Source organism: Equus quagga, chromosome 2 (assembly GCF_021613505.1).
Source record: "Equus quagga isolate Etosha38 chromosome 2, UCLA_HA_Equagga_1.0, whole genome shotgun sequence".
NCBI classification, from domain to species: domain Eukaryota; kingdom Metazoa; phylum Chordata; class Mammalia; order Perissodactyla; family Equidae; genus Equus; species Equus quagga.
In genome coordinates, this window is record NC_060268.1 from 22,619,400 (window position 1) to 22,629,351 (window position 9,952).

General features: G+C 49.5%; 1 protein-coding gene across 1 annotated transcript; it reads left to right on the forward strand.

The window, feature by feature from the left end:
- The first annotated feature begins 802 nt into the window (after positions 1-802).
- Positions 803-4,174, forward strand: LOC124235863 (granzyme H-like). Its single transcript, XM_046654382.1, has 5 exons — positions 803-941; positions 2,008-2,155; positions 2,660-2,795; positions 3,001-3,258; positions 3,903-4,174. Exons 1-5 carry the CDS (start codon positions 887-889, stop codon positions 4,062-4,064), a joined length of 759 nt encoding a protein of 252 aa, XP_046510338.1. The 5' UTR covers positions 803-886; the 3' UTR covers positions 4,065-4,174.
- Positions 4,175-9,952: the final 5,778 nt, after the last annotated feature.

Consider the following 9,952-nt stretch of genomic DNA (forward strand, 5'->3'; position numbering starts at 1 on the left):
CTTTGGGGACTCAGCCCTTTCCCAGTCTTAGTGCATGTGGTTTGGGTGGGACTGACTCCAGCCTACCCAAAGGAAACTGACCTAGGCTTGAGTTAATTAGTAGCTTCAATTCCTAGGGTCATAATGATTTGTTAATTTAGGCCAATAAAGGTCAAGTGCAGGTCTTTTGTTAAAAACATGGACAAGAGAAACGTAATCTATCACTCTGAGCATTTGTAACTTAAAAAGAGATGTTAAAATTCCCTAGGAAGGAAGCTGTGATGATGAATGGGTTGCTACATGGATTTGGTAGATGGTGGCCATGATTTGTTCTCATCTTCTGCTTCACTCTGCTATCGCCATTCCCATGCTGTGCTCTGGACACTGATGCTTCTGTCTCCTCCACCAGACAGACAGCTCTCTAAGGGAAGGAGACACATCTCCACTATGTTTGGTCATGGCACAGAGAAGGGCCCAAACACACATCTGCTAAAGAAATCATCCTGATGGACTTAGCAACATGGAAATGAGGCATGGTGGTTCTATCACTGGGGACTCAGGTTTCTGGAGCTCTAATACCTCTACTGGCCGATACCACAGCCCACAGTCTCCACTTTGTACCCTTGGGTTCCTGCTCTAGGCTGGATCAAGTGGTCCACCCGTCATCTACTGTGGGTTCTGATGTGGTCACTGCATGATTCTCACACAACTGTCCAGAGGATGTCATCAGGCAGAAAGAGTGGGGGCGGGGAAGCTTTCATAGAAAGCCATCTCTGATGAAGCACCTCACAACCACAGGGGGACTTGAGGGCACAGATCCCATCTGTACCTCCTTCCTCTCCTCGAGGATAAAAGAGAGCAAGGAGGAAGCACCAGCCTCCCCAACCTGGGCAACCTTCCTGGAAAGATGCAGCCTCTCCTGCTCCTGCTGGCCTTTTTACTGTCCCCTGGGGCAGAGGCAGGTAAGTGACCATCCCCACCCTCAGATGCCCAAACCCTTCCCCTCAAACACAGTGGGCTCAGATTTCCTGTCCCTTTGGCACATCCCTGATCCATCCATCCACCAGCAGCATTCTGAATCCCAGCTCCCATCCCACCTCAGAATGCCAAGTGTGGCACTGAATAAGCTACCAGCAGGAACTGCAGGGCAGAAGGCTGCTTTCAAGAAGAGCCAGTGGGTGCTGTTCCCTCCCTAGGCCCTACGTTTGCCATCTGCAAAGTGGAACTTAACTGGAAGTGCATGAGAGGGAGGGAAACTGGAAAAGAGAAAATAATCAATTCCCCTGCAGAGGGCAGAGTGGGCCTGGCTTCCAGGTCTGGGATGACACAGATGCTCCCCTCAGTGTCTGCTTAGGAGAGAAGTCTGGAGCTCTGCAGACCCCGGAGTTGGTGGGACCACTGTCCCCAGAGGACTGCTGGTGCCTTGCTCAGTCCCAAGGCCCCTCAGTCCCTTCTCCAGCTCTGCTTTTCTTCCCAGGCCTTTAGCAGCTCCCTTCTTTCCAGGATGCAGCCACTGTTTGCAGACCTGAACTTCTCTGCTTTCCAGAATCCCACACATTGGCCCTACAAACTCTCCTTCAGGCCCATTGGGGGCCATTCCTTCATGCAGCCAACAAACAGTTTTTGGGCCCCCACTATGTGTCGGGCCATGGGAAACAGGCTATGACAACATCTAGGTCCCTAAACTTAAGTCCTGGCCACTGGAAACAGCATCATCCCAGACATCACAGGACAACAGGGCCTTAGAAAGGCTCCTGAAACAAAGCAAAGTCAGGAGATGAATTCACAGGAGCCTCTAGGACTTTGCTGTCCCTAATATGCATATGCTCACCTCCAATTATCTGTGGAGGACACATTCACAGGCCAAGCCTGTCCTCTTCCTTTTTCTAGAGGGAAAGCCCCACCCAAGCCCCTCTCAACTCCAGGCCATCCTGGGCTCCCAGATGCCCAGCAGTCCTGAGCCATCAAGGTGACGCATGCCTGGTGGACTGGTTGGGTGTGCACAAGCAGATAAGACTTTTCCTTCAGGGGAGATCATCGGGGGACATGAGGCCAGGCCCCACTCCCGCCCCTACATGGCATTTGTTCTGTCTCTGGAGAAAGAAAAAGGGAAGAGCTGCGGCGGTGTCCTTGTGAGACAGGACTTTGTTCTGACAGCTGCTCACTGCTGGGGAAGGTGAGGGGCCAAAGACCATTAACACCTCCTGAGACCCCTACAGGGACCCATGTCTTCTGCCCAGGGTCTGCAGCTTGGGGTAGCTCCCCTGGCTCCTGGTAACTCAAGGCCATGAGAGCACATGAGAGGGGCCATCTGAGAGCATGACTGGGTGATGGAAAGTGAGAATAGGACAGGCAAGCTTTGGCGTCAAAGGGTCAGAGGTGAGAGCTAGTGGCCCAGTTGAGAAGAGAGACCACACTGGGCAAATGAATCAGCTGTGGAGGATGAAACCATGCACTAGGGTCAAAAGGCAAACTCAGAGTCCTTTCACAATATTGCCTGAGGGCTGACAAAGCTCCCAGAATCCCCCCTCAGAGTCACCCACTGCCCAGTACTCCTGCTGTTTTGATTTCTCCACCTGCAGCCCTGCCCTGCCCCAGCTGTCACCTGCCCTTCATGGCTCTTGGGCTGGATCTCCTTTGACTCCACGCCCCCCGCATCCCCACCCTGCTTTCTGTGTAGCTCAATCAAGGTGACCTTGGGGGCCCACAACATCCAGAAGCAGGAGAGGACCCAGCAGGTCATCTCTGTGAAGGAAGCCATCCCCCACCCACACTATAATTCTAAGAACTTCAACAATGACATCATGTTACTAAAGGTAAGGGAACCTCCACACTGCTCTTGCTGTCCTGGGTCCAGATTGCTTCCCCTCCCACTGGGACCTGTCCCCTCCCTCCTTCCCATCCTGGCTGCCTGACTAGTCCCAGTGGCTCAGGAGAGAGGGAAGTCAGTGCAGCCCCAACTCAGTGTCCAGGCCCAGGAGGCCAGTGGCTGAGCTGGACCTTCTTGCCTCTTCTCATCAGCTGGAGAGAAAGGCCATGTGGACTGCAGCTGTGAGGCCCCTCAGCCTGCCCAGGGGCACAGCCCAGGTGAGGCCTGGAGAGGTATGCAGTGTGGCTGGCTGGGGAAGTGTCGCCCCATTCGGCAGAGCATCAGACACTCTGCAGGAGGTGGAGCTGACCGTGCAGCAGGACTGGGAGTGCAAGTTCCTATGGCACAATTACAACAAGACCACTCAGCTGTGTGTGGGTGACCCGAAGGAAAAGAAGTCTTCCTATAAGGTGAGTCTAGGCATCTGCCTAGCTTGGCTCTGGGGAGAGGGGTGTTTTGGGCCTTTCAAATCAAAGCAGTGGGGATTCCTTCCCCACTACACTCTGATCTTTCTCCTGGAAAGAGAAGGGGGGAGAAGTCAGAGTGGGGATTCACAGGCCTTCTGGGAGCCTACCCAGGGCCTGAGTAGCATCCAAACATGGTGCTCCATGCAGATCATGAATTTGCAACACTCTGCCCCATGCTGGGCACAGGTTTTAGAAAACTGCTCCCTGGGTGTGCAGCAGGCAAACCAGGTGGCTCCTCAGAGCTGGCTCCCATCTTGGTTAAATGGCTCACCTTCCACGCTGAGTGTCGTCCTCACCTGCCTGCCTCCATGTCCTTAAATGGTAGACCGAAGCAGAGTCCCACAGCGCCCTCACGGGAGGGGATCCGGGATCTGGGGGAGGAGAAGGACAAGGCCCCTGAGTGAAATGAAGTCATGACAACGTCCAGAGTCAGGACTGGGCAGCTGAGGGCCCCAGAGGGACCTGCCCTGCTCTCTGATCTCCCACATGGAGGCCAGGCCAGGCAGCCTTCACTGAGAGGGCACTTGGGATGCAGGTGGGAAGGAACAGGGAGCACGGACTGAATCCTTCCCACTCTCTGTCCACAGGGGGACTCCGGGGGCCCTCTCGTGTGTAAGAACGTGATCCAGGGCATTGTCTCCTATGGACGAATACTCGGGATTCCTCCAGGGGCCTTCACCAAAGTCTCAAGTTTCCTGCCCTGGATAAAGAAAACCATGAAGGGGCCGGCACCGTGGCAGAGGGGTTAAGTTCGTGCGCTCCACTGCGGCTGCCCAGGGTTTCATCAGTTCGAATCCTGGACGCAGACATGGCACCGCTCGTCAGGCCATGCTGAGGCGGCATCCCACATGTCACAACTAGAAAGACCCACAACTAAGAATATACAACTATGCACCAGGGGGCTTTGGAGAGAAAAAAAAGGAAAAAAGTAAAATCTTCAAAAAAAAAAAAAAGAAAAGAAAAGAAAACCATGAAAAGCATCTAAATGTAGGAACCAGCCCACCTTCTCTGGAACTGATCCAGAATGAAGCCAGTAACTAAATAAATGTCTCTGTGCTGAGCAGGAAGGGCTGGTTTCTTGTTTATTCACTGACCCTCATTCACAGGCACCTACTCTGTGCTTAGAAGGCCAATGACACAAATCTGCTGTTTCCTGCTTCTTCCTCTTCCCCCTTCCACCACCACCTCCCCCAAACCTCATGCAAAGCTGTTCCCAGCTCCTTCTGACCCTCACCTTTCTCTTGGCCTGCCCTTCTGCCAGGGCTGCAGCTGAGCACCATCAGGAGAAAACATAAACCTCTCTGGTCTTGGGGCTCAGAGTGAACTTTTGACCTTCTTCCCTGTGTTATATGGCAGAGAGGAAGGGGGATGACACCATGGGTCCCAGACACCAAGCAGGCACCCTGGGGCTGCAGCTCAATGGCATAGCCCCCACACTGGGGAAGGGTGGAGCTGCCTGAGCAGGACAGTTCTCTCCCACAGCCAGGGAGCTGGCGCGGAGTCAGAGTGGGTCCCTAGGGAAGCTCCTCATTCTCACCCAGGCTGAGTTTCTTCCCTGCCCTCCTGTGACCTTGGGGCCCAGCTTGCCCTCCAGTCTCCTGGCTGCCCCTTCTTCTCCATCCCCGCTTTCCACTGAGAGTTCTCAGAGTCCACCAACTCCTGTCCCCTCCACACAAGCCTGATCTGAGCTGATGCCTTCCTTATAGTCCTCCTGCCTAGGACACCCAGAGCTCCGTGTGGTTTCAGCAGGGCTTCTCCCTTGAGATGCCAGGCCAGCTCATGCCCTGTCCTAGAGTGCCACAAGGAACCAGGCTTGTGCTGGCAACAGGCAGACCCATGGAGGACACAGCAGGCAGGTTGTCTCTCCAGAAGCCCTGCCCCATCTCTCACCTGGCAAGGCCAGCTCAACCCCTCACATTCAGCCCAGTGACTCCCCAAGTGCTCAGGGTGCCTTGGCCGCTTGTTCATTCAGTGGCCTGAGTACATTTCAGCCTGTTCCTCTTAGTCACTGCTGGCCTCTAGGCTAACACCCCTCACTGGCCACCTAGGGGTGTCTCAGCCTTTTGAGTTAGCCCTACCCTCTCTGCAGTAGGACTGGAAAGCACAATTTTTCCATCAATAAAAAAACACACCCTGATTGAGCTCCTAAGAGCCTGGCACTGGGGATCCACAGTGGACCTAACACAGACTCTGTCATCTGAACCCAAGGAACACTGACAGCAGGAGTTTCACCCAAATCATGTACCTCTCTCCCTCCTCAGATGAGTGCACATGGCCTAGATCTCGTGGGAAATCCACAGGAATAAAGTACTTGTGTCACAGAACCCGAAATGAGTTCGCTCACCCGTTGTGCAGCAAGCCAATCTCTGACACTGGGTGTGGTGGAAGAAAGTAGGAATTTTATTTTTGCACAGCGCTGAGCAAGGAGAGAGGGCAGCTAACGCTGAAATCCCAAACTCCCTGAAAAGCTAAAAGGAAGGGTTTTTATTTGGGGTTTTAAGTAGGGGAGGGGGAGCATATGGCCTTGCTGGTCGGAGTTTTCCCACCAGCCTGTCTTTGGCCTTGAGACTACTTGCAGAAAGGAGGGAGCTCATGACCTTGCTGGTCAGCAGCTTTCCCACCAGCCTGTATCTCTTTGCGGGAGGAGATAGCCCAGGTGTTTGTCCTTGACGATGTCTGTCTCCATGGAGGATAGTGGATTCTGGAGCCAGGAAGCCAGAGAGTAAGCAGGGAATGAGTGTTTTGGTTTTAACCTCATATATGCTGGGTTTAATGTGGGGAAACTGATATTAGGGTCGATATCACTTGCATTCTGTTTCAATTGCTGGTCACAGTCTGTGTGAGCTTGAGCACGTGTGACTCTAGGACAGCAGAGCATGGGATTTGGAAATGACAGCAGTCATTTAGTTTCTAGGGGTGAAGTCACTACACTCTGTCCACTGGAGCATCGTCTTCACCACCTAGAGGAGAAGGCAGCCCATAGGAAGGGAGAAGGGCAGCGAGGGCAGCCTTACCTTCATTTGCCTTAAAAGTAACAGGTAGGAATGTCATTGTACAGATTCAGATGGTAGGAAAAACTGTATTACATATTTGCTTGCAGGCAACTAGAGTCAGACTCCAAACACCCACCCAACTGGACTGGCAGGAAAGCTGATCCCTGTGGTTACTATACCTCCTGCCTGCACAGAATCGAACCAGAATCAGACAGGTTCACACACTCTGGAAAACTGGAGAAAGGCCTCTGCTCTTTATACCATCATGGTCACTGCTGCATCCATAGTTTCCAGACTACCCAGATTTTTCGACTTTAGGAGGTTTTGGCTTGAGCCCACACATAGATTACGGGATCCTTTGCTGAATGAGGATCTTCCTGAGTGAGGCTCAGCTCAGGAAACACTCCCAGAAGCCATCTTTCCAAGGGCTGCAGTTCACGTCAGGCACGACCTGGGAGCTGAGCATACATTCCAGCTCTGAGCTCCTGCTCCAAACACACACAGCACTACACTCTCACCACAAGGGGTACGTACTCTGAGATCATGTAACCCTCTCAGGCACATCTTTCTCATCTTGTTGTGCACAAAGCAGGCAGCAACACAATCTCTTCATGGCTGCAGGCCCTTTCATAAGAAGAGAGCAGTGAGGACACGTGGCTTCTGATTTGGAGCTGAAAAAATATCTCTGTATCTAAGACATACTAAGCACCTGGCTCCTTGATGGAAAAAGACAAAAAGGAAAATGCCAAAAGTAATATTTAAAAAGTAGCCCAGCCACATGCCTATCTTGTTTAGATATAACATGTACTTGAGGAAATGGTTCTGTGGTTAAAACATGAGGACCCTGCTGCAGGTCTTCCTCCTGTGAGAGATGAGGGAGGGACACAGTCCCAGGAGGGGGCAGTGGCCGACTGAAGGGACCACAGAGTTAGAACAGAGCCTGGACTGAGCCCAGGAGCCCTGACAGCCAGGTCAGCTAGAACCCTGACATGTTGTCTAACCCCCGCCCCGTGATGACTTCCTGGCATCCCTGAACAAGAGCTGAGCTTCTGCTCACACACCTCCCTGGAGAGGAAACCTCTGGGCTGCTGTGCAGCCATTCTGTGACAAGGATTCCAGCACCTCGCGTGGTGAGCTGAAGTCTGCTCAGGGGCACATTTGGATGGAGGTGGGTGAGCACCCTAATCATGCTGATTCCTTCAAATCTCCTTTGTCTGTGGAAGTGTCCCCTGCCCCAGCCCTGCCTTTGAGGAAACAATCCTTCTGTTCCTCAAGTACCTCTGTAATGAAAATTTAAATATAAATCAATAAAAGATCTCTGGAATGACCTCAAGGAAATGCCTCTACTCACCCAAACCCACCCCTGTCTCCCCACCTTCCCTCCAGACCCACCAGAAGAGCTGGGTCCCAGGATGGCAGGGAGAGAACCACCAGGCCAGCTCCTGGGGGAGAGAGGCCCAAAGGAAAGTGAGATCTTGCTAATTTCTTTTGGGATCCTGTCTCAGGATGGCTCTGCCTTCCTGCCCACCGCTGTGCTTCTGCCGGTTCCCACTTGTGGACTTACAGATCTCACAGGGTTGATTTCCTGTCTTGCTATCCCACACAACACTGCTTTTGTCCAACAAACACATTTCACCATAAAAGAAGTGCAACCACTGGTTCCTTTTCGTCATAGGCCTATTGCTAGACTACATTCCTCATCCACAGATTCAGGAAGCTCAGTGAACCTCGGGGAGGGCAAAGGAATCCACATGTAAGCATATAATAGTCAAAAAACAAAAGATAGGGGCCCGCTCACTGGTGCAGCAGTTAAGTTCATGCACTCTGTTTTGGTGGCCCAGGGTTCGTGGTTTTGGATCCCTGCATGGACCTACACATGGCTTATGAAGCTGTGCTATGGCAGGTGTCCCAAATATAAAAAATTGAAGAAGACAAGCACAAATGTTGGCTCAGGACTAATCCTCTTCAGGAAAAAAAAAAAAAAGATAAGGAGAAAAGGCTGAAAGTTGCTAGACAGGAAAGCAATATACATTACTTTAAGAGGAAAACCAATAAGAGTAACAATGAGCTCTCATCAGAAACCACAGAAGTTAGAAGACACTGGGATGACATTTCTAAATAGTTGAAAGGAAAAGGTAACCTATATCTGAATTCTATCCTCAGTGAATATATTATTTAAAAACGAAGGCAAAGTGGGGCTGGCCCCGTGGCCGAGTGGTTAGGTCTGTGCGCTCCGCTGCAGGCGGCCCAGTGTTTCGTTGGTTCGAATCCTGGGCACGGACATAGCACTGCTCGTCAAACCACGCTGAGGCAGCGTCCAACATGCTACAACTAAAAGGACCCACAACGAAGAATATACAACTATGTACTGGGGGGCTTTGGGGAGAAAAAGGAAAAAATAAAAATCTTTAAAAAAAAAAAAATGAAGGCAAAGTAAAGACATTTCAGAAAAACAAAGGTGCAAGAATTTGTTGCCATCATCCCTGCCAGGCAAGAAAGACTAAAAGCAGTTCCTCAGGCTGAAGGGAAATGATCCCGATTGTAGGCACGAAGGACAAAAGAGAAATAAACGTGTAAGATGCGACCTAATATAAGAGACTTTCTATAAATTTCTTTCAAAGATGAATGACTATTAAGGCAAAAATGCTTTAGGATTTATGGAATATAGTAGCCAAATGGATGACAAAAATAACTCAAAGGGTGGGAGGGAGGATAAATGGAAATACATTACTCCAGTGTTCCTATATGAAGTGGTATAACATCAATTCAAAATAGACTGAGATATGTGAAGAAGCCATATAGCAATCCTAGTGTAACCACTAAAATATTATACACAGATCTAAGCAGAAGCCGATAAAGAACACAAAATGAGATACAACAAAAGAAGGCAGTAAAAGAAGGAGAAAGGAATAAAAAATCAATCACACAAGTAGAAATCAAATAGCAATATGATATTCTTCAACCTACCCCTATCAGTAGTTGCATTAAATGTAAGCAGATTAAGCATTCCAACTAAAGGGCAGAGATTGTCAGTGTGGATAAAACATGCAAGACCAATTGTGTGCTGTGTACAGGAGATATTCAAATATAAAGACATGGATAGGATGGAAGAAAAAGTAAAGACATATCCTGCAACACCAATCCAAAGAAAACAGCCTTGCCCATGGAGTGTTCTCTTTAATTTTAGAATTTTTGGCCACTTATGAGATGAAATAGAGTGTCTTGGTAGAACTTTTATTTCCATTTTTTCCATATTTTATTTCCATTTCTCTTAATCTCAGTGAGTTGAGACTTCATTATGTTTTAATTATATTTTACTGTGAACTGTCTAGTCTTTTGCTCATTCTTCTATCAGGTTCTGGAACTTTTTCTTCTGAATTTTCAGAGTTCTTTATACATTAGATAGATTAGCTCTTTAATTGTGGTATATGTTGCAATCTTTTTTTTTTCCAAGTTTGCTGTCTGTATTTTGAATTTCCTTACAGTGATTTTTAACATACAAAAAAAAAAGTTTTTTATTTATATATTGAAGTTTATTTATCAATCTTTTCTTTTAATGTTTCTGGATTTAGAGTCATTGCTAGGAAGGTTTTCCCCTTTCTAAGTTTATAAAGGAATTTACCCATGTTTATTTCTAGTGCATG

Bases quoted from the DNA above. Each gene is read 5' to 3' on its own strand.
- LOC124235863 (XM_046654382.1), top strand. From the start codon at position 887: ATGCAGCCTCTCCTGCTCCTGCTGGCCTTTTTACTGTCCCCTGGGGCA. The intron at 2,156-2,659 runs GTGAGGGGCCAA...CTTTCTGTGTAG, and splicing joins GCTGCTCACTGCTGGGGAAG to CTCAATCAAGGTGACCTTGG. The intron at 3,259-3,902 runs GTGAGTCTAGGC...CTCTGTCCACAG, and splicing joins AAAAGAAGTCTTCCTATAAG to GGGGACTCCGGGGGCCCTCT.